At 53.6% G+C, this 24,149-nt stretch overlaps 1 protein-coding gene across 5 annotated transcripts in view; it reads left to right on the top strand.

Annotated features, from left to right (window-relative positions):
• Positions 1 to 9,824: 9,824 nt before the first annotated feature.
• ARHGEF2 (Rho/Rac guanine nucleotide exchange factor 2) overlaps positions 9,825 to 24,149 on the top strand; it is a 36,591-nt gene continuing 22,266 nt past the window's right edge. For 2 of the 5 annotated variants that reach the window (XM_035009792.1, XM_035009789.1), the window contains exons 1-4: positions 9,826 to 9,938; positions 18,224 to 18,341; positions 18,913 to 18,955; positions 20,524 to 20,617. In XM_035009792.1, coding sequence (XP_034865683.1) covers positions 18,278 to 18,341; positions 18,913 to 18,955; positions 20,524 to 20,617 — 201 coding nt within the window. In that variant the 5' untranslated portion in view covers positions 9,826 to 9,938; positions 18,224 to 18,277. Of the gene's footprint in view, positions 9,939 to 18,223; positions 18,342 to 18,912; positions 18,956 to 19,924; positions 20,057 to 20,523; positions 20,618 to 24,149 lie in introns of those variants that run through there. The other 3 variants (XM_035009791.1, XM_035009790.1, XM_035009795.1) reach the window with 3 other exon arrangements.

Below are 24,149 nucleotides of genomic sequence, written 5' to 3'. Positions count from 1 at the left end.
CACCCCGCAAACCAGCCCTCTCTCCCCACCCCGCAAACCAGCCCTCTATCCTCCTGGCACCGGCTCACCACACCCCCGCCCTGGTGCCAGGAGGAGCCAGGTGTCCAGATTTCCACCCACTTCACATACTAGGCCCTGGGACTCTGGCTGCAGAAAGTCCGTGGGCCCGGGTCTAGGAATTCCCAAGAAGCCGACAGGATGGGAAGCGGCAAGGCCTAATCCCCTGGGTCCTCTGGGACTCACCCTGTGACAGCCCGCCTGCCTCAGAGCCTGTGTCCTCCTCTGGATGCAGGTTGTTTAACAAGAGGATCCCCGAGGACCCCCTACCCTTAAACGTGTTCTTGTGAAGTGAGAAACAGCCCCGGTGGCTCCTGTGGTTTGGGGCCGAGCCAGCAGGAAAGGGCGCGGTTTCCACGTGTGGCAGCGCTGTCCTGTCACCTAGACGAAGAATTCTGGAGCCGGTTCCACGGACTGTGGGTCGTCTAACTCAGTCGTCTGGTTTCCCCGCTCAGGAGAGACCCTGGGAGCAGGACTTGTTCAGATCCCCAGCGATCGGCAGGGGCATGTCTCCTGCACAAGGGCTGTGGGCCCAGCGTTCCTGTCCCACCGCGGGCACACATGTCACCCCAGGTCCCCGCTGTATGGACAGGTTGCCAGGGGACTCTGAGGCCCCGGCCTGGGGAGCCCGCAGAGCCAGCCACGGTCCTCGACGGCAACGTGCCCTTGGCCACCAGGCCACAGGGCCTGAGAGGAGGAGGGCAGGGAGGGCCGTTAGGTCAGGACGTCCTCTGCCATGAGGGGACTCAGCCCCCCCAAGCTGTGATGGGACAGGGGTGGGGGAGCCCGTGCCCTGGGGAGCCCGGCAGAAGCCCGCCCTCCAGGCTCCCAGTGGCTGGTAATCGCCCTTCCCCCCTGGAAGCTGCCTCTTAAAGGGACCAACAGCAGTTTTGCAGCCAAATTTGAGAGTGGGCCAAGGTCCTCCCTGGCCCCAGGAGGACCCTGTTGTCAAGTAGGTTTCCAGCTGTGGGCCTTCCCTGGGATGCCCTCTTTCTCCCCTCCTCAGCACTCCCTGTCCTGCTGGAGGGAGGGGGAAGGTGCCCACATAGTCTCAGGGCAACCCCAGCTTGGCTTCCTCTCCCTGTTTCCACGTGGGCCTGAGTCCGGCGGCCGCCCCTTGCTTTCTTCAGGGAGTGCTGAGGACAGGGGACCCAGGGATCCTCGGGACCTGCCACGGCACCCAAGGGGTTAAAGGCCTGGGCACAGCACCTCTGGGGTGTTTGAAGTAGGGCGGGGAAGGGAAGGGCTGGAGCAGTTGAAGAGGCAGCTGGTCTGGGTTGGAAGGAGCGCCCCCCCTCCTATGCAAACTTTTGGACCATGAGCAGTAACCTGAAAAGGACCAACAGAGGCGCCCCCACTGAGGTGCTGGACTGGGTTCTTAGAGGGGCTCCCTGAAGCGGGACTCTACCCTGTACGGAAGCCAGCAGCCGAGAGCAGGAGCAGGGCCCCCATCCTTGGGACACCTCCCAGGCCCGGTGAGTTTCCCTCTTCCCTTTCCCTGGGTCCTCACCCCAGGAACCGGAGCCCCCTGGGGGCAGAGCCCCTCAAGAGCCCCTCAACACCAGGAAGTGGCCATGTGTGGCTTCTCCACCAGGCTCCTGCATTCAGCTCCCATTTTCAATCAGAGAACATTGTGTGTTTGGGGGTGGGTGCAAGTGTGTAAATAGGGGTCTCACATGCGGCCAACAGTTCACACCTACTACTTGTATGACAAGTGGTGCCAAACCCTCTATGTACGTTCTTAATCCTTACGATTTGGTGGGGCTGATATGCTGTCATCCCTGCACTGAAGATGGGGTTTGGAGAAGTTAAATAAGGCCAGACAACTAAGAAGAACATGGCAGCAGTGGGGTTCAGACGCAAGTCCATCTGACACCAAAATCCATTACGGTGTTGACTGGTCTCCTTTTCTTACTCAGGAGGTACGGGAGGCTGGGTGGTGCAGTGTGAAGCCCCGAGATCCTCATTTATCCAGGGTCCCCTCCCTCCAGGGCCTAACACGGTTCCCTGTATCCTTGGGCATCCATTGTGAGATTTCAGGGGCCACCAACTCACACCTGAGAGCTAGGGACTCCCAGATTCCAGTCCACCTCCCACTGTGGCTGTCCCCTGAGATGTGATGGGTTAATTCCCTGGGACGCAGTGGCCAAAGTCTTCTCAGGTGTGTCCCTCTGAACCTCAGACCCTCTCTTGCCCCACCCTCTGGCACAGCACCCTGAATGCGTGCCAAGGAGCAAATGCGCCGGAGGTGGACGAGGACTGCTGGGCCCTGCCCCAGGCTCTCCAGTCACGCGAGCCCCTGGTAGGATGCGTTCACAGGCCCAGTGGGAAGGAAGAGGGTGGGCCCCTGGCTTTAGTTTGCAAACCAATTAAACAGAAAAAGTGGTCAACTTTGGAGGCCCAAAGCCGCACAATTCCTGACTGATTCGTGAGCTCAGCATATCGGCGGCAGGGGGGTTGATTTAGGGCAGGTGTTTGAGTAGATGCCTGACTGCTGTCTTAAGGAGAGGGGGGTGTGCTTACCTTCCGGGGCTGTGGATGCCGGCTCTCTGGCTTTGGACTTCCGGAATTAAGTCCTAACAATAAAATCGATAACTCTGCCCTGTGGGTCCTGTAAGCAGGTGGGTGCCTCTCAGAATCAACCTGGGGGGCGGCGCCTGGGGGGCTCAGGCAGTTAAGTGTCTCCCTTCAGCTCAGGTCATGATCTTGGGGTCCTGGGATGGAGATTCTTTCTGCCCCTCCCCCCTCCCACTGATGTGCTCTCTTCTCCCTCTCAAATAAATAAAATCTTAAAAAAAAACTTTTAAATAAAAAAAAAAGCAGCCTGGAAACTGATGTGGGCAGATAGACGGCTTTTGCCTGTCTTGCCCCTGTCCCAGTAAGGGACGGTGCCCGTATTTGTGCATAGACCCTGCTAGGTCCCCCTCTCCAGCCTGACCCCCTGTAGGTGCCAAAGCAATGTCCGCTGAATGAACGAAAGCCCTCTGCATACACCCTTGGCCTTTGGCCTTTGGGAATTGGGATACTACTCTCTGGCGGCAGAAAGGACACCATAGTGAACTCTCATGCGCCTTACACTGAGAGACAGTCCGTCCGGGGAGGGGGGTGTTCGCGACCTGCCATGGAGCGGGGTGTCTGGGGAGCAGGGCAGGAAGCAACTGTGGTTACTGGGGCTTTCTTGATCTGAGGCTGGGAGAAGCCCAGCTCCGGCCCCATCTGAGGACACTGCTGGATTAATGGTTTACTGGCCAGTGGAGAACAAGCCGGCAGGTTAAATTTTGAACCATCAAAGGGTTTTCCATGACCCTGTCCCCCCAGGGCTGGGAGAACCCAGCAGACCAGGACATCTGGCTCTCCCTTCCTTCCCATGCTTTATTATCTGGTTCTCTTGGGGGTCTTCCTTATGACTGCCCCCTTTGGGAGACTCAGGACCCCAGGGCCAGACCCAGGAAGCCCCCCAGGCTGTGAAAGGGCCCGCCAGGCTTGCCCGCAGTCCGCTTTGCCTAGCGGGGTAGATGCGGGCCGCGGTTTTAGCAGAAGCCCCGCCTGCCCCCCACCTCAGATTTCTAAGATAACAGAGGAAGTAGAAAGGACAAAGTTGATTTCTCCGGGACCCCCATCTAATTGCTTCCTTTCTTTGGCTGGGTCGGTGAAGGGGCAGACATGGGGGGCCGTGAATACCAGTGTCTCCAGATTTCTTTCAAAGCTAGGCGCTTGCTCTCTTTGGGAGCTTGCCTTCCACGTTAGGAAAGAAATCTGGCTCTATAGTGTGACACACCTGCTCCCCCCACAGCCCTGTGACCTTGAGAAGGTCACTCTCCCTCTCTGTGCTACCTGTTTCTTCATGTGGAAAATGGGGATGATGATGTATTTCAAGAGCCGGCTATGAGGATCCCACAGGTAATGTAGGCGCTCGGTGCGGGTTAGCTCCTCCCCTGCAGGCTCCGGGTGCTATTTCGGAAACGCGCTGGACTTGGGGACTTCAGCGCCCCTGCCCCCGGGCTTGTGGCCCAGTGCCTGCTTAGTGTGCACTGAGCCTCAACATCTCTCTTTGGTCTCTTTCTCATCCTTCCTGAGATTTGGAGACCCAGTTGCTCTAAATCAGGAGTCTGCAAACTTTTTCTGTAAAGACCCAGATAATAAATATTTTAGGCTTTGTGGGCAGATGGTCTTTGTCGCAGCTACAACTTCGCTGTCGTAATGCAGACACGGCCGCAGACCATATGTAAGTGAATGAGCATGGCTGTGTCCCAAAACAGCCTTTATTTATGAACACTGAAATTTGAATTTCATAGAATTTTTGTGTCACAAAGTAGCGTTCTTCTTTGGATTTTTTCCCCCAGCCATTTAAAAAAGATGGCAGGACAGATTTGGCCCACAGAGTCCGCCGGCCGCCGCCTCCCGTGACCAGACCACCCAGCCCCACCCTTCTCTCCGAGGGTCCACCGGCCCTTCTCGCTCCAGATGCCGGCCACCTGCTGTCCTTTCCATCGGAGGTCGTTCATGGCCATGAGTCCCCATCATGCTGTGTTACCGTCGGCCCCGAGTTCTTCATGCTGTCCTTTTTCTAAGAGAGAGGTGTGGGCGTCCATCCTATGATGCTGATTCCTGCTTTTGTCCTGGGCCTTCCAGTCCCCAGCTCCCCATCTCTCCATGTCTGGCCTTCTCTGTGCTCTAAATAAAAACAAGGCCGAGCATTTAGGAAGCACCTAGCATGTGCCGAGCACACGGTCGGTCACGTTCTGTATGATGTTATCGAGTCTCAGCAGCCTGGCAGGGTCAGTATCGTTCCCATTTTACAGATGGTTCTGAAGCTCGAAAGTGCTGAGCAGGTAGGTCTCCAGGGTCATGTGGCTCACGAAAGTGGCAGAGCTGGCCAGCCCGATGAGCTTCGGTGCCACTCGAGCACCCTCAGGAGATTATAGTCTCAGACTTTTTTTTTTTTAAGATTTTTTTTATTTCTGAGAGAGAGAGAGAGAGAGAACGCTTGTGAATGAGAGTGTGAGAGAGAGCAAGAGAGAGAGCATGAGCAGGGGGGAGGGGCAGAGGCAGAGGGAGAAGCAGAGTCCCCGCTGAGCAGGGAGCCTGACGTGGGGCTCGATCCCAGGACCCCGGGACCATGACCTGAGCCGAAGGCAGATGCTTCACCGACTGAGCAATCCAGGCGCCCCAGTGTCAGACTTTGGAATAACGGAGGTCTCTCTCTCTGTTAAAGTACTGCGTGCTCCCACCCCAGCACCCCGGTTGCCCAGCAAACCACTGATGACCAGTGCGGTCGGTGGATGGCACCCACTCAGAGCAGGGGCAGGAGACGCTGATGGTGTGTGCTGGTGGGGAAACTGTTCCATCCAGAGACAAGAATGGCTTCTTAGAGCCCCTTCCTGCTTTCCTCTCATGCCTTCCTCTCGAGCATCTGACCCCAGATCTATTTCAGAACCTCCTATCTCTGCTCCGCGGAAGCAGTGATGTGACATGATGGGACCTCATTTGGGGGCTAAATAAAACCATTGTATGAGAGCCAGCCCTGGCCACTGCCCTGCACCATGTCCTGAGCTCAGGAGGCCGAGGGAGACGGGAGGCGCCTGGCGGGAGCTGGTGGAGCAGAGGGGTGAATGCCCCACGGGGCCAGCTTGCGGTTCCAAGAGTGGAGGAGGAGTATCTCTGGGAGGGGTTGAGCTCGCCTCGCTACACCTCATCTCTTCGAAGGACAGAATAGAAATTATTAGCATTGTGGCGTGGAGGGGTGGAGTTGAGAGAACAGGACAAATGGAGAGAAACGGAAGAAGATAGGAGGGAGAAGGAGCCCCACTGGTTCCATTTGCACAGAGGGCGGAGGCCAGGAATGAACGAGCAGGTGCTAGGAAAAGGTGGGTCTCCCAGAAGAGGCCAGATTCCATTTGGCCTGAGCTGGAGGAAGACAGGCGGGATTTCAGGACCAGAACTCTCTGTCCACCAGGCCAGGAAGCAAGCACCCGCTCCAGCAGGTGGCATCCCCCGGGGTGGAGGGGAGGAAAGGCTTCCCACCAAATCCAGCCCCACAGACCCCGCTGGGGCAGGAAAAGCAGATGGAAGCTGGGGCTGGTAACTCCAGCCCGTCTGCCCCTTTTGTGAGGTCTCTGTCCCGTTTCCAACCTCTGCTTCTCTGTCCCCAGTGAGCACCCTGGGTCGTCCTCTCGCCTCCACCCCAGCCTCTCACAATACTTTCTGGGCATGTCCCCCTCCTGCCCCCAAATATCAGCTCTGGAGACCACTGGATGGCAGGCTGAGGCTCTGGCCCTCGGAGGGCATCCCACTCGCTGTGGAGCTGCACATCCCATTTCTAGCCAGCACATCAGATGCACCAGGCCACGTTTGTGGACACAGAGAGAGCAGACCTGTCCTGGCGGCTGGCCCCCTACATGGCTCCCGGGCATGAGGAGCATGGTCCAGCTGCCCAGGCCTCTCCCTGTCTGTCCCCAGAGCCATTGGTGGGGCCGCAGGTACATCTGCACGGGCCAGAGCGCTCACCCCCTTCCTTGCTTTGGGTGGCTGGGGTCGGCACAGGCGCCTCTCTGCGGTGCTGGCTGGGGTGAGGCCTGAGGACAGGTTGTGGTGACAGTCAGAAGAATAGCTTGAAGGAACAACTTTCCAACCATCGGACTTCTGGTGTGGATGCAGGGGAGTAAGATGACCTGGGGGAGGCTCGGCGCCCTCACAGGGAGCCTGGGGCGGGGGTGGACTCTGGCTCACCGCTTCCTGGTCCTCCCAGGCCCTCCCAACAGCTCTGTAGCTGGGGGAGCCCTGGGAGACTCCTTCCAGCAGGAGGCCTACAGGGACAGGGCCTAGGAGCGAGCAGGGCAGAGGCCCGCAGGAAAGGAGCGGTCCCGCCCGCCCCTCCACCACCTCGGTGCTCGGTATTTGGTACTTCATTCTGAAGTGGGGCTTCTCATTTTCAACTTGAAGAGCTCCTGAGGGTTCTTAACTCCGAGACACACTGAGGAAGGCCCGAGGGCTGCCGGGAGCGCTGGGCAGCGAGAACAGTGCCCGCGCGGGGGAGAGAAGAGATTTCAATGTGGCGAAGGGTGGTGCCCTTCTCTCTGCTTCTGGAGGGAGGACTTCCGGCTCTGTTCCTTCCCCTGTGACCGGCCTTGCAAGGGAGAAACCAGAATACTCTCTCGTGAACTTTCCTCCCTGCTGCTCCGTCTGCCTAGCCCCTCCCTCCCCAGCTTGGCCAGATGCTAACCACTCAGCCCTCTGGACCCCTCAAGGGCCGCTCGCTTCCTCCGGGAGCCATTTACTGAGTTTTCCAACTGGCTGCGCGCTCGGTCCTTCGACAGCACGCAGCCTTCTGTGCATCTTCCCTGTGGCCCTGGGCACTCCGGCCGCGTAGTCATTTGTGATTTGGGCTTTTGTCTCCGCACGCACAGCCACACAGACACGCACGCACACGCACACAGACACGCACGCACACGCACAGACACGCACCCGCGCACACAGACACGCACACGCAGACACGCACGCACACACAGACACGCACACGCACGCACACAGACACGCACGCACACAGACACGCACCCACACACACACGCGCACGCAGACACGCACACACAAACACGCACGCACACACGCACACACACAGACGCGCATGCACACGCACACAGACACGCACGCACACTCACAGACACGCACACGCACACGCACAGACACGCACGCACACACACAGACACGCACGCACACGCACACAGACACGCACCCACATGCACAGACACGCACGCACACGCACAGACACGCACGCACACGCAGACACGCACGCACAGACACGCACACGCACAGACACGCATGCACACACAGACACGCACACACAGACACACGCACACAGACACGCACAGACACGCACCCGCACGCACACAGACACGCACCCACACGCACACGCACAGACATGCACTCACACACAGAGACGCACACGCACACACGAGTGCACACATGCACACAGACTGTGAATTCCTTGAGGACAGGAACGGTATCTGTCTCTCTCTGCTTGGCTGGGTTGTCTGCTGAACCGGTGCTCAGGACGTGGAAGAATCACGGGTGAATGAGGATGTCCTCATGCCCTGGAAAGAGCACTGCCCCGGGAGTCAGCAAAGCTGGTTGCTCCTCTGGGCTCTGGGGCAGCCATGCTCCTGTTCCGCACCTCAGGGAAGGGAGGCTGCCTGTGACACGGCCCAGTTCCAGGGTTCTAGAACGCCTCTCACCCCCTCTGTCTTCTTGACTCAGACTGGCCTGCGTGTGCCTCCCATGAACGGAGACGTCCCGGAGGTGTTCCTCGCAGGTGGAGACCTGGTGCCCCAAGGCCACACTCCCCGCTGCCTGTCTGTGGTCGAGTCCAGAGAGCAGCTGGAGGAAGACGAGGAGGAGGAGGCGGAGGGGAAAACGGAGAAGGGAGATGGCTTCCATGCTGTACCCCTCCGAAGGTCAGGGGCTTTCCGTGCCCATGGCCACAACCACAACCCGTTCAAAAGACATAGCTGGGGGCCAGGCAGGGAGCTCCAGGACCCACTGAGCAGGTAACCCCCAGGGGACCCCCTGCCCCTCCTTCCCTCAAGTCCCAGACCCAGGAGACAGTGGTTGGGCAGGGATGCCAGGAGTGGAGGACACCTGGGCCCTGGGCCCTCCCTGGGGAGTCCGAACCCCGCCTCTCTCGGGCCTTTGGGGAGGATGACCCTGCTTTTCAAAGTGTGGCTCCCCTCAGCGTCCCTCCAGTCTCTGGGGCAGGTGGGGGAGGCCGTGGAGGGGAAGGTACGGAGTGGGGCCATATTGCCTCTACCTCCCACTCTGGGTTTCATTGACCCATAAAGGGTGTCAGAGCTGGAAGGGACTCAGGGATCATGGCGCCCAAACTCCTCACTTTACAGCCGAGGAAAGTGAGCCCAGAGAACTTCGGGAGGTTCCTTGAGACGTGTCCCTGGGGCATTGCTGGTTGGATGCCCCAGGCTGACGCAGATACAGGATGTTTTAGGCATCACAGTACAGCCCTGCGGGGGCGGGGGACGAGGTCTGTGTGAGTCTGCTTGGCAGAAGACAGGGACCAGCTGTCCCCCTCGCCTGGAAAACCCCTGACCACATCCCCAAAGACAGAGGAAGTCAGAAACGGAAGGTCTGGGGGTCAACGTGGAACGCTCAGTGTGAGTGGTCATTGACTCTCTGCTCTGGCCGTGGTCCCCACGGGCAGGTTCCCTTACCTCAGGTGAGCAGCTCCTGGGCACAGCTGGCTGAGCTGGTGGGGGAAAGGCGAGGACCCTGTGCCGGGCCTCTGAACCGTCTTTGCGGGCAGCTCGGCTGGGAAGCCTTGCCCACAGGGCTCATGGAACCTTCCCGAGAGCAGCCAGTCGACGGCAGAGACGTCCTGGCTGCCCCTCATGTGGGGCCAGCTGTATCTCAGGGTCATCCAGGGGTCCCCTTTCACCATCAGGCACTAATTCTGCCCCTGGGGAGTCCTGGGCTGAAGAGGGGCAAAGCTTGGCATCACACACCAGGCAAGGAGTGAGCCTCCGGCTTGCCCGTGGCCTCTTGCGAGCACCGGCGTCCTTCCGGAGGACAGTACTGTCCCACGGCCAGCAGGGGCCACCCTTGCCTGCAGCTTTGCCAAAGCACAGCCCCAAGGCGGGCGGTTTGGGTCGGGGCTGCTTCTGTGCCGACAGGAAGGGCTGGGCTGGGCGGGGTTCCTCCCTGGTGGCCCTCGCGAGCCAGGAGGTACTGAGGGCAGTGGTGGCCATGTGTGTTTCAGGAGCAAACTGCAGGCAGTGGGATGCACGGGCGCCCGGGAGGCCCCCTTGTTGCAGAGCCAAGAGGAACTGGACGCCTTTCTGGAACTGCAGCGCCTAGGTGGCCAGCCCTCCCGCGTGGTATGGACAAGAGTGCCCGGGGAGGCCAGCGCCTTCTCCCCTCTCCTGCCCCCTTGCCTGTCCAGCCACCGCTCTCTGCTTCTTCTGTCCTGCCGGCTGCTGGTCTGTCTGCGCGCGGGCTTCGCTCCGACTCTGTCTGACTGAGGCTGTGGCTGCTGTGTGAACCCCTCTGTCCGCCTCCCCGGGTCTGCGTGCCCTGTCCCCCACTCCTGGGGTCCTGCCCCTGCCTCTTTCTGTATGACTCTCTGTCCCCACCTTTCTGTGTCTGAGCTCTGCGCTGATGTGGGCATCTCTGTTCCCCTCATGAAAAGGCCCCTGTTCCCCTGATTGTGATAACCACTTCTTTCTGTGGACCCCCATTTCTCAGCTTTGGAGCCAAACTTATAATGTGTGGGATGAAACTAGGCATCTGGTGCCCTGAAAAACAGTAGATCTCTAACAAGGGAATCACAGAATTATCTAATGAGAAAGGGTGTAGAGTCGGTCCAGCCTTCTGGCTTAAGGGAACATATCTGGGGATCTGAAGCCAGGACCTAGGGACCCCTGAGGACACACAAGGCTTTTAGAGGCACCCCTGTGCCGGCCAGCTCAGCCGGGCAACTCAGGCTGCTTCCCCTCCAGCTCCTCTCTAGCTGGCCAGGGGCCCCAACGCCGGCCTCCTCGGTCCAGCCCGTGGCTTGGGGGAGAGGGTGAGGGTAACGGGATGCTGCAGGCAGTGGCTGGACCCATCTTCTCCCACCAGCGCTCCCTCCTGCCAGCATCTCTGCAGCCCCCGTGCCCCAGTCCCAGGTGGTGCTGCAGAAAGAATAGGGTGGGGCGTCAGACCAACTCCCAGATCCTACACTTACCAGCTGAAGGATCTATTTCATCTCTCCGAAAATCAGGGTAATAAAAACTATCTTTTAAAGTTGTGATTATTTCGAAAAGAAAGAAAAAAAAAGTTCAAGTGCCCAGTACAGAGGCTGGCCTGCAGGCTGAGCGCGAGGACTTGTGGACTACCCCCCCCCCCCGCCGCCCCCCTCTCGCTGCTCCCGCTCCTTGCTCGGGGGTGCTGTCTCCTTTCCTGCCTTCCTGCTCTGCTTCCCCTCCTCTCTTCTTCTAATCTCTAAGCACTCCCTGAAACTTCTCCCTGTCTACATGTTCCTCCAGAGCGGGTGCACACAAACGCACCGAGGTCCACAGACCAAGCTTGAGGCTCATGAAGTGGGCCCTCAGCCTGCAGCCCGAGGGCCTGGGAGCCAAGGGCAGCTCCAGAATGTATTCTGCATGGCCAGCCCAGGGCTGACACTCTAAGACTCAGATGTCTCTGGGGCAGCTGGTCCGCTTAGTCGGTAGAGCACGTGACTCTTAATCTCCGGGTTGTGAGTTCCAGCCCCACATTGGGTGTAGAGATTATTTAAAAAAAAAAAAAGATTCAGATGTCTTTTTTTCCTTCTTCTTAAATAGCCGCCACACCCAACGTGGGGCTGGAACTCACGACCCTGAGATCAAGAGTCCCACACTCCACGGAGCCGGCCAGGCGCCCCTCCCCCTCATCTTCTAAGTATGATGTTTGAAAGCGAATGCCCAATAAATCAGTCACCCATCTCAAACCCTAGTACACCACCAAAGCCTGGGAGGTCTTTGCCTTGCCTTTTTCTCCTCTGCTGCTCCCTCGCCTGCCCCACCCCCAGAGATAATCACTATCTTGAATTTTCTTTATCACCCATCTACATTTTTTATAGTTTTAACAAATATATATGCATTACCTAATACTATATTATTTTTTGTTGCTGAATTTAAAAACCAATGATTACATTGTACAAAATTGTCTATAACCTGCCTTTTCATTCAACATTGTGTCTAATTTTTATCTATGTGCTGCAGATAGTTAGAGTTTATTCGTTTTCATCCTACTCTACCCTTGAACGTTAGATAATGTCCACTCTGCTGTCATGAACAGTGTCACTTCGAACGTCCTCTATTTGTCTTGTGGTGCACACTTGTAAGAGTTTCCCAAGAGCACCTACCTTGGAGAGGAGCTGTTGGGTGACAGAGTGTGCACCTCAAGTTTACAAAATCATGGCATGTTTCCAGCCCCATCAGAATTATATCAGAACTATATTAGAGTTCCTGTTGATCCAAATCTTTTCCAACATCTGGAGCCATCAGACTTCTTCATGTTGCCTATCTAGCAGTTATAAATCTCATTACAGTATGAATTTGAATGATCCGTATTACACATGCAATCGAGCATCTTCTCCTATGTACATAGGCCATTTGTGTATCCTCTTCTGGGAATTTCCTCTTCACGTCTTTTGCCCATGTCTATCCTTTGTTGTTATATATGTTGCAATTATCTTTTCACCAAATGGAGAAAAGTGGTTCGTCTTTTCCTTCTCCTATGGTGACTTTACATAAACAGAATTTCCTAACTTTTATTTATTTATTTTTGAAGATTTTTTTTAAAGACCTTATTTATTTGACAGAGAGAGATACAGAAAGAGAGGGACCATAAGCAGGGGGAGAGGGACCATAAGCAGGGGGAGAGGGAGAGGGAGAAGCAGGCTTCCCGCCGAGCAGGGAGCCCGATGTGGGGCTCGATCCCAGGACCCTGGGACCATGACCTGAGCCGAAGGCAGATGCCCAATGACTGAGCCACCCACGCGTTACAAAGATTTTGTTTTTAAGTAATCTCTACACCCCATGTGGGGCTCGAAGTCACAACCCCTAGATCAAGAGTCACATGCTCCACCAACTGGGCCAGCCAAGCACCCCTGAATTTCTTAATTTTTAAAAAATAAACATTTATTGAAGTATAAGACGTATGGGGCGCCTGGGTGGCTCAGTCGTTAAGCGTCCGCTTTCGGCTCAGGTCATGGTCCCGGGGTCCTGGGATCGAACCCCGCATCGGGCTCCCTGCTTGGTGGGAAGCCTGCTTCTCCCTCTCCCACTCCCCCTGCTTGTGCCCCCACCCCCTGACAAATAAGTAAAATCTTAAAAAAAAAAAAAAAAAGATAGTTGCCCATCCCCAAGCAAAACACCACTCAACAAGAACTGGATTCTCTACTCCACTTAGGTCAAATAATGGGATAATCTGAACCAAAAAGGAAAGCAGGAGGGACCATAAAAAAACCAGAATGGTTTGTGGGCCTTTCTGTAGATGGGAAAATTTTCAGACCAAGAAAGCAATTCCCAATATTGACTCAAATATTAATTATAGAGGAGTTTAGAAGATCTTCGTTTATTCTACATATACATCCCCAGACTTCTTAGAGGAAAAAAAAAAGACTAGACATTTTATATTTCATTGCTTTTTATATTTTTATATTGCAACTTTATTAAGATCCCTTTTGGAAGGGCTTTTTTATTTTTTGGAAGGATCTTTTAAAAAGAGGAATTGGTGGGCGCCTGGGTGGCTCAGTTGGTTAAGCGACTGCCTTCGGCTCAGGTCATGATCCGGGAGTCCCAGGATCGAGTCCCAGGATCGAGTCCCGCATCGGGCTCCCTGCTCGGCGGGGAGTCTGCTTCTCCCTCTGACCCTCCTCCCTCTCATGCTCTCTGTCTCTCATTCTCTCTCTCTCAAATAAATAAATTAAAATAAAAAAATAAAAAGAGGAATTGGTAAAGCAAACAATTCCAGTTAATTTAAAAATACTGTGGCTATGGCTTTGAAAATTAAATAAATATCTCTTAAAACACTTTTTAGGGATGCCTGGGTAGCTCAGTCATTAAGCGTCTGCCTTCGGCTCAGGTCATGGTCCCAGGGTCCTGGGATTGAGCCCCACATCGGGCTCCCTGCTCGGCGGGAAGCCTGCTTCTCCCTCTCCCACTCCCCCTGCTTGTGTTCCCTCTCTCTCTGTGTCTCTCTCTGTCAAATAAATAAAATCTTAAAAAAAAAAAAGCATAACACATATGTAAAATATGCACTAAAACATGCTTGAGATTTTAATTGGAGTTGCAATGAATCTAGAGAGTAATTTAGGGAAAGTTGACATCTGTACAATGTTGCTTCTTCCTACCCATGAAGATAGTATACCTCTCTTTTTTTTTTTTTAAGATTTTATTTATTTATTTGACAGAGAGACACAGTGAGAGCGGGAACACAAGCAGGGGGAGTGGGAGAGGGAGAAGCAGGCATCCCGCTGAGCAGGGAGCCCGAAGTGGGGCTCTATCCCAGGACCCTGGGACCATGACCTGAGCTGAAGGCAGACGCCCAATGACTGAGCCACCCAGGCACCCCAGATAGTATACCTAATATCATTTTTTTCTGTACAGGTCTTGTGGATATAGATTTATTCTTAGGTATATATTTTTAAAAGATTTTATTCTTAGGTATATTATACTTCTTTTGTCAAGTTTTAAATTTTAGTCATCCTGGTGGATATCCTAGTAGGTATCTCATTTTGGTTTTAATTTGTATGTCCCTGTTGAAAAAAATCTGTTGGACAATTTTCTTTTTTCCTTTTTTTTTTTTGAGAGAGAGAGAGCACGGTGGGGAATGGGTAGAGAGCTAGGGAGAAAGAGAGAATCCCAGGCAGGCTACAGTCCCAGCACTGAACCTGATGTGGGGATTGACCCTGAGATCACAACCTGAGCTGAAACCAAGAGTCAGATGCTTAACAGACTGAGCTACCCAGGCACCCCATTTATTCATATTTTTATTGGCCATGTGCATATCTTCCTTCATGAAATGTCTGTTCAAGCCTTTGTCCACTTTTTTTAAGATTTTATTTTTATTTTTTAAAAGATTTTATTTATTTGACAGAGAGAGCAAGCACAAGCAGTGGGAGGGGCAGGCAGAGGGGGAAGCAGGCTCCTCGCTGAGCAAGGAGCCCGATGTGGGACTGGATCCCAGGACCCTGGGATCATGACCTGAGCCGAAGGCAGACACTTAACCGACTGAGCCACCCAGGCACCCTGTATAGTGGTCTTATACACACTTAACTTGCTAAACTCTCTTTCCTGTTTTTGTTATAACAATTTTTAAAAAAAAGATTTTATTTATTTGAGACAGAGAGAGCATAAGCATGAGCAGGGGAGAGGAGGAAGAGGGAGAGGGAGGAGCAGACTTCTGCAGGGAACCATCCCAGGACCCAGAGATCACGACCTGAGCCAAAGGCAGACCCTCAACGACTGAGCCACCCAGGCACCCCTTGTTATAACAATTTATCTGTGATTTTTTTTCTTTTCTAATAGACAATTGTGTCATCTGTAAATGAGCTTAGTTTCTTTTGTTCCAAATTTTATTCCTTTCCTTTCTTTTTCTTGCCCTCTATGCTGGCTAGGATCCTAACACAGTGCTGAGCAGCAATGTGATGACGGGTATTCTTGTCTTTTCTTTCTTTTTTTTAAATGAAAAAGCACCAGTGCAGTTTATTTTAATGCTTCTATTCACGAGAATGGTATCCTTGTCTCTGATTTTAGAGGGAGTACGTCTTATTGAAATTGATTTTTGGCTGTAAGTGTTTAAAGGGCACATTTTATCAGGTTAAGGAAGATTTCTTCTATTCCTAACTGCCAAGGCTTTGGTTTTACAATAAGTGGGTATTGAATTTTATTCTATGCTTTTTTACTTTTACGGAGGTGGTTATGTTTCTCCTTTAATATGTTACTGAGGGAAATTAAATGTAAAGATTTTTCTCCTGTTAAGCCAGCCTGGTATTCATAGGATGAATCCAACTTTGTCATGACAGATTATGTGTTTCATACACTGCATAACAAATCAACCCCAGACTTGGTGGCTTAAAACAACGTGTTTTCCTTCTCACTATTCTGTGGGTAGGTAATTTGGATTGAGCTCAGTGGAATGTCCTGCCGATTCCACCTGGACTCACATGGCGGCAGGTGTCTGGTGGCTTGAGTAGGGCGGGCGGCCAAGGCTGGCCATATTCACACCTGTCGATTGTCCGGCTGAAAGCTGTGATGCCTTTGTTCTCATCCACATGGCCTCTCTAGAGGCTGGCTTAGGCTTGTTCATGTGGAAATAGCAGTCCAAGTGGACAAGAGTGCAAGCTTTAGGGCTTCTTCTTCTTTTTTATTTTATTTTATTTTATTTATTTATTTGAGAGAGCGAGCGAGAGGGCATGAGCCTGGGCGGGAGGGACAGAGGGAGAGGGACAAGCAGACTCCCTGCCGAGCAGGGAACCAGATGTGACACTCGACCCCAGGACCCTGAGATCATGACCTGACCTGAAGGCAGACGCTTAACTGACTGAGCCACCAAGGTGCCCCAGCTTTAAAGTTTCTCGAGGCTCACGCTCAAAAGTAATATAATGCCACTTCCACCACTTTCTATTCGTCTGGTGGAGTCACAGGCCAGCCCAGACTCAAGGAGTGGATAGAGGCCTCCTTGGGGGGGCAACAGCAAACAATTTGTAGACATTGAAAATCTACTTCAGTTTGCTAATATTTTGTTTGGGATTTTTGTACTTATGTTGATAAGAGAGATTGGCCCCAAATCTTCCTTTGTCACACTGACTGTATGCAGTTTAAGAATCAAAGTCATACATTATAGAAAGAGTTGGAGAGTTTTCATTTCTATTCTTTGGAAGAGTTTGCATAAGATATCAGTGCTCTATTCCGTGAGAGATCTGTGCCTTGCCTATAAAATGTTTTTGGCCTGGTGTGTTTTGTTTTGTTTATAGAAATATTAACTACCAATTCCATTTCTTCAGTAGGACCATTCAGACTTTCTATTTCTTCTAGATTCAGTTTTGTCAAGTTATATAGATATACACACACATTTTTGTAAGGAATTTTGTTTGCATTTTCAAAATTGCTATCATCAGGATGCCTGGGTGGCTCAGTTGGTAAGTGTCTGCCTTTGGCTCAGGTCATGATCCCAGAGTCCCAGGATCAAGTCCTGCATTGCTCAGTGGGGAATCTGCTTCTCCCTCTGACCCTCCCCCCTCTTGTGCTTTCTCTTTCTCACTCTTTCTCTCTCAAATAAATAAATAAAATCTTTAAAAAAAAAATTGCTATCATCAAGTTGTGGTCAGTCTTCTCCTGCCTTTCCAATCACTGGGTCTGCCCCACGTTCTTCCTCAATTTTTGCCTTCCTTCTGCCTGCCATCTTACTGGAGGTTTGTCTACAACTTTTGGCTTTATTGATCCTGTTTTATGTTTACTACTTCATTGATTTGTGCCTTTTTAATTTTTAAAAAAATTTTAAAGTAACCTCTCTGCCCAACATGGGGCTCAAACTTACCACCCCAAGATCATGAGTCACATCCTCTACCAAATGAGTCAGCCAGGTGCCCTGATTTCTGCTTTTATCCTTATTATATCCTTCCTTCTGTTTCATTTGAGCTTGTTCTGTCTTTTTCTAACCTTTTAAAATTGGCATAGTTCATTAATTTTCAGCTTTTTAAAATTTTTCAATATAAGCGTCTTAAGGCTATAAATTACCCCTAAAAAACCACTTTGGTCATCTCCCACAAGTTTTGTTCTGTAATTCTATAGTATTTTCATTGTTGTTGTTATAAAATATCTTTTTTTTAAGATTTTATTTTTAAGTACTCCCTACACGCAATGTGGGGCTCTGAGATCATGACCTGAGCCGAAGGCAGACACTTAACTGACTGAGCCATCCACGTGTCCCTAGTTTTGCTTATTTTAAACTTTATATGAATGTAATCATACAGGACATACATTTTTTGTGTCTTGATTCTTTCCCTCACTATTATGTTTGTGAGATTCATCCATATTGTCAGATGAGCTGTGGCATGTTCATTCTCATTGTTGACCAGTATTTTGATGTGTAGATATATCACAGGTTCCTTATCCAGTCCACTGGAAAGGGATTTCTGGTTCGTTTCCTGTGATCTCTATGATATAGATGATTTGAAATGTGTTAAAATTTGCCTTATGACCTGATATGTGACCAGTTTTTGTAATGCTTCATGTAGGCTTGAGAAAAATATTAATTTCCTGATGGTTGGGTGTGTGGTTCATGAATATTCCTGCTCCTTTTGTCTTAACCCCAGGCTGTCTCAGTCATGTCCTTTTGTTTTTATGACCTGCTTGGCCTCTATAGTTTGAGTTTGTCATGTCTGGAAACCCTTTGGAGTACATTTTTTTCTAAGAGACTTTCTCCATAGGGCTTGAACTGTGGCAGAGAGCAGAATGCTCACTAGCAGGAATGACTTGCCAATGATTTCAGGTGGAATGTCGCAGATGTGGGCAGTGCAGAGGGTGGGAGTCCTGAGGGCTTGAAGGTAGACCCTCTACGGGAAAGTGGGAGCACGGGGAGTGGGAGAGGGATAAAGCCTGACTTCGTGTGAGGACTCTTGACATGATTCTAGGGTCAGAGTTGCTGTCATCCGTCTGCTGGCCCTTTGGACCACTCGGCCCCTGGCATGCTTTCCAAGTCTGTATCCATGAGCGGCATCAGTTGCCTCTTGGGCTGCTCTGATCCAGCTGGTGAGTGGGGGTGGGGAGTAAGGCAGTGGGGGCCCCTTGCTCTGTCTGTCTCGCCACCAGCCCTCAGAGCCATCTGTTCAGAGCCCCGATGTCCTGGGTTCTTTTTAACCGCACACCCTTGGAAACAGCAAAATGCCTTTATTCAAATGAGAGACCTGAATTCAGGACTTTAGCATTCTGAGACCCTCCTTCCAATGAAGGAGGACACAGGACAGACTGTGGCTCCCCAGCACCCCCTATCCCCAGAGATGGAGGACAGTTACCTGTAACGCACCTTGTCCTCAAGATGAGGGGAACTGGGAGCTGGGGTGAAACCTCTGCTCTCTCCGTTCAGCAGAGACAGAACTGAGACGTCAGGCCCCCAGGCCCCTGCTCTGCAGAGCCCTCCTGCTCTGTTCCCTGGCCCCTGAGCTCTTCAGCTCTGCTCCACTCAGACCCCACCTCCCTCCCTTCTCTGCAGCACCAGCCCTCAGGAAAGGCTGCCCAAGCACCTGCAGCTTGGGAACCTGATCTAGGAGGGGGTGGGGGAGGCAGCCCTGGACGCTTCTCTTCTCGTCTCCTTTTGTGTCAGCAGGGAATTTCTACCAGTCCTCTGCCACTGACCTCAGCCAAAGGTGAGTTTGGGAGACCCGCAGCCCTTCAAAGGCCTAACTGGAAGAGGCGCAATGGGACTGGACCATGGATTTTGTAACTCCAAGGGTCTCTGCTTCCTGAAACGTTGCTCCCCTTAACATTTTTTTAAAATACTCTTTATTTATTTAGAGCAGGTGCACATGAGCGGTGGGAAGGGGCGGAGGGAGAGGGAGGGAAAGAATCTCAAGTAGACTCTGTGCTGAGTGGGGAGCCCAATGCCGGGCTTGATCCTGCAACCCTGAGATCATGACCTGAGCCAAAATCAAGAGTGGGACACTTAACCACTGAGCCACCCAGGCGCCCCTCCCCTTAACATTTCTGATCAAAGGCTTCCAAATTTCCTTCTCCCTGAGCTTCACAAGAATTCACCCTCTTATTCATTGGCCAGGGAAGGGTTAGAAAGTTCCCAGTAGCCCCCCTGGCTAGTAAAGCAGTTGGGGAAAGAAACGTTGTATCCAGACTCCAGGCTGTCCGATGAATAGGACAGTGGCACTTGTGTGCTGTTGTCACTGACAGGTGAGTGGGCAGAGCGGCGGTCGGACGGTCTTAGGGGGAGACGGTGGCCCAGGACCCCATGGACAGCTTTGGAGGTTCAGATAACTGAGCAATGGGGAGTGGCTCTGGTGGGGCGGGGTGGGGAGGGCAGGGGCTGCAGGCCCAGCTCAGGAATTGCCTGGAGTCTGGGAGATTTCTGTAGCCAGGAAAATAAGCGCACAAAATCAGCACCTGTTTATTTGGCTTCTGCAGCTGAAGCCTGGTTAGAGTGGCCTGGCTCTCCCAGGCAGTGCGGCTGAGTGCGCTAGCCATGGCCCTTTAAGTTGCCAAGCTCTGATTTGTGGTCCTAAAAATCTCTAGCTGACACATCCTCCTGGCTCTGGGTTTGGGATTAGCTCATGGGATGGGGCTGATGAAATCCCAGGAAATCCACTCCTTATTGGCTTTAGGCCCAGAGGCCCTTTCCAAACAGCGCAGAGGGTCGTACACAGGCTCTTGTGTTTTGAGGCGAACAAGCCCTTCTGGAGAGCCCTCACCCCATATCTGTCATTGGGGAGCAGCGCAAGAGGAGACTGGGCCTGAGTTAGGTAGGAAAGCGGGGAGGAGCCTGGAGTTTTTCTCCCAGATAGAGGGGCCTGGCAACAGTAGGTCACAAACATCTGTCCACATCCAGGAGGTAGGGGTGGGCTGAGGGGTCTCCATCTCCAGGCCGTCCTCAGCCCTCCTTTCTCCCCTCCTGGCCAAGGCACCTGCCTTGGCCCCGTCTCTCTGGGAACATTTTTTTTTTTTTAAAGATTTTATTTATTTATTTGACAGAGAGAGAGGAGAACAGCGAAAGAGGGAACACACGCAGGGGGAGTGGGAGAGGGAGAAGCAGGCTTCCTGCCGAGCAGGGAGCCCGATGTGGGACTCGATCCCAGGACCCTGGGATCATGACCTGAGCCGAAGGCAGATGCTTAACGACTGAGCCACCCAGGCGCCTTCTCTGGGAACATTTTGTTTCTTTTTCCCAGCTCCGTCTCCACCTCCTCACCTCTTCTTTTTCCCTCCGCAGCTGTAGCCGACTGGAACGGGGCTCAGGAATCTGGGCAGGCTCCCCACTGCAGCGCACCCTCAGCTTCCTCCTGGGCATGACCGGAAAGGCCAAGGTAGGAGCCGTTGGGGAAGCAGGAGGCCTGGGCCCCCCTGCCCTCCCTGATTCCGTTCCTCCTCACCCCCATCCGCTCCCCTCCACAGCTTCCCAGGGAGACAGACACTCAGGACAGTGGTTCACATGCTAGCTCTCCCAGACTCCCTCCCTGTGTCCCGGGGCATCAGCTTTCCTCTGCTCTCCCCATACCTCCAGCTCAGCAGCCAGCTTCAGCTGCGGACAGCCGGACCAGGGGAAGGGCAGGAGCTTCAGAAGCCGAAGGGCGGCCCAGCCCTCCCTCCCCTTAGGCCCCCCGTAGCTGCAGAGACGGGCAGCAGAGATCTTAACCGTTGGATATAATCACGATCATAATTATAGCAATACTTTTTACTACTCTGGAGAGTATTAGGGTTTGCAAAGTGCTTTTACACTTATAATTGTATGGGTGGATGTGGCAGTTGAAGGAGTTGAAATTAGACCACAGGCAGAGGGGAAGCCTGGAAAGTGTACGGTTATGGAAGCACACGAACACCCATGTGTGTGGGGCTATGTAGGGTTCTGACCCCAGGAAAGTGAAGGTATTCTGCCCTCTCCCTTATTACCAACCCAGGGCTCTGGGAAACCGGGGTCTCTGTCCGCTGCTTGAATGCATTGCCATTTTCTTCATTTACTGGCAGAATGAGCCACCCCCTTTTCCTCTCAAGGCCTCCCCAAGTATGCAAGTACTTTCCAACCTGGGGCGGCCTCTGAGCATTGAAAGAAGCCCCAGAGGAAACATCCTCCTATTTGGCTCCACGAGCCATGGGCTTCTATCCCCAGGAAGGTTGCTGGGCTCCCCCCGGTCCCCTCCCCCCACAGGGCCAGGCTCGCCCCTCTGCCAGCCTCGGAGCCAGGACTCCTCTTTCTCTCGTGCACTGGGAAGGCAGAGATGAAACCCGGTTGTTAGCACCTGCTCACCACAGGCCACACTGGGGAGTTTGAGGCCTGGGACCACACAGTCTGAGAAGAGGAGGAGCAGCTAGAGAATCTTAAAGCTGGGGGTGGGGGAAGGGTGGGGGGGGTGGGCAGGAAAGAGCCGAGCTCTCTAGGGAACCAGGCAGCGAGGAGCCCTGGGGTCGGAGGCCAATGTCCCGGGAGCTGGCCCAGCTCGGTGAAGGGTGCTGCAGGAGCTGCCCTCCCTGCCTGCAGTGGGAATTGGCAGGGGAAGTGAGCACCGCCCAGGGGCCATCCCCATCCCCAGGGGTCTGCATCTGCCCACCCGTGGCCCAAGTTTGGTGAGGGGTAAAATCGCCGGGTGAAGGGGGATGTGGGCAGCATGGGGCCTGACAGGCAGCAGGAAAGAGCCAGAGTGAGTCAGGACCTTGCTGCGCTGGCCCTTCCTCGCCTGGGCCTCTGGTCCAGTCCTCCCCCCACTCACGAGTGTGTGTGCCTGCCCCACTCAGCCCCCTCCGCCCCTCCTCCCCATGCAGGACTGCTCCTAAGCAGGTAAACACCAGGGGGGTGTGGCTGGACAGAAGTCCAGCAGTGAGAGAGGAAGTGGCTTATTCCTTCCTATTTGACTAGAGTCAGCACGCTGGACAAAACACTCCTCCAGAGGTCATCTCCTTTCATTCTTATAACACTCTGGCAAAGATAAGTGTTTCAATTTCCATTTTGCAGACAAGATAACTTAGCGGTCCCCCAGCTATTCAGAGGCGGGGCTGTGCTGCAGACCCAGAGAGTTGACATTCACACGCCTGTCAACAAACCTCACCTAGCCCGCTTTCCCCTCTCTTCCCTTCTTCCACCATCTTGGGAGGGATGGGCCCTGGAGTCAGTCATGCTTCAGTCTTTCCTGTCCTGGAATATACAAGGCCCAGAGCCGTGAAAAGAGCACACACTCGTGGGCACTGTAGCTCTTGGGCCTGGCTATCCCTGGGACTCTAACTGTCCATCTACTGCCAACACTCTGACACCAGGTTCCTGCCTGGGATGGCCTCTCCACCCAGGAGGTGCGCGGAACACATTTGTCAAGTTAAACGAGCTATTTTATTTTATTTTTAAATAAATAAAGGGGGACAGAAGGGAAGAGAGAAGGAGAGGGAGAGGGAATCTTGAGCAGACTCCGCCCTGAGCGTGGAGCCCAAAGCAAGACTCCAGGCAGGGCTTGATCCCATTGTGAGATCATGACCCCAGCCGAAACCAAGAGTCAGAGGCTCCACGGACTAAGCCACCCAGGCGCCCCTTAAGATTTTATTTGTAAATAATCTCTACACCCAGTATGGGACTTGAACTCAGCCCAAGATCAAGAGACGCCTGCTCTGGTGGTGGCTACTTTTAGATTCTGGCAGAAATTAGGGTTGCCTTTTGTTTAGGGGTATCTAAAAAAATAATTTCTGAAAATCTGGGAAGTATCACTGGATAGGAGTGGGGTGGGGATGGAGGGATTGGGATGCAAGTGGTGTGCTTTTGCAGGTGTTCCCAGGGATACAGAAGATGAATATTAAGTCAGGCAGCAGGCCTAGCTCAGGAAAAGTCCAGGTGTTTCTCAAGGTGGACGGGTTTATGTACCCACCCCCAAACCCCTGCCTGGCCACTCATCTCCTAATGGGAAGAGGTGGACATGGGGCGAGGGGCAGGCTGGGAGATGGGGGCGGAGGCAGAAAAAGGCGGGAACCTTAGGTCTGCTTTTTTTCTGAGTCTGGGGCCTGAGAGCTCCCAGACCGTGGGATTCCGGTCCTGGCCTCACAGTCCGCCCACTGGGTGCCCAGACTGCAGTATGGCCTTTTAAGATTCCATCCTTAGCCTGTGGCACTCTCCCACCCCAGGCCTGGGAGAAAAGCTGAGGTCTGGGCCCATCCCTGGTCTCCGGCCCCTAGTGGGCGGAGCCGGGAGGCCGGGACTCTGGCTTCTGGTTGTCTGTTTTTAAATTTAGTACATTCCTCAGCCCTGCCTGCTGACTGCGGGGAGGCTAAGTCTGGGGTTCCGGGCCAGGATTACTGGCTGGGGGAGTTCCTAGGGCCTTCCCGTAAGGTCTCCCCTGCAGGTGCAAGCCTGGAGGAACCAGCCTCCCTCCTGGCCCTGGGAAAGTCCTTTTCTGTTTCTAATGTCCATCCAGCCTAGAATGGTCGGTCCCCTCTCCTTGTTTCTGGTCTTTGCTCCGCACGGATCCTAAACAGTGGAACGGGTGACGAAGAAGGTGATGGAGTTGTGAGGCAGGAGGGAGGCTAGAGGAGCAGTGTGGGGGTGATGCTGGGGGGTGAGGAGCCCAGCCAGCTCAGCCAGTGGTGAGGCATGGAGCCCAGAATAGTGGCAGAGGCTAAAATTGGCACCTACGGGAGTGCTGAGTTGGGCTGGGAACCTGCTGCTGCAGCCGGGGCGGGAGCCGCCGGCTCTGGGCTGGGCCTCCTCGCCCCCCTCCCCGCACACCTGCGGGGGCCGGAAGCGGGCAGGGCCGCGCGCACGCAGGATGCTCTGTCCCAAGGCTCTCCAGAGAGATGGGAGAGCCTGAGAGGCAGAAATGAACTGTAATGTGAATGGTTCTAGTGTGGCGCGGGGGGGGGGGGGGGGGG

Source organism: Mirounga leonina, unplaced genomic scaffold (genome assembly GCF_011800145.1).
Source record: "Mirounga leonina isolate KUSES-001 unplaced genomic scaffold, KU_Mleo_1.0 Mir_154, whole genome shotgun sequence".
Classification (NCBI taxonomy): domain Eukaryota; kingdom Metazoa; phylum Chordata; class Mammalia; order Carnivora; family Phocidae; genus Mirounga; species Mirounga leonina.
The sequence above is the reverse complement of the archived record's forward strand: the minus strand, read 5'-3'. Positions and strand labels throughout refer to the sequence as shown.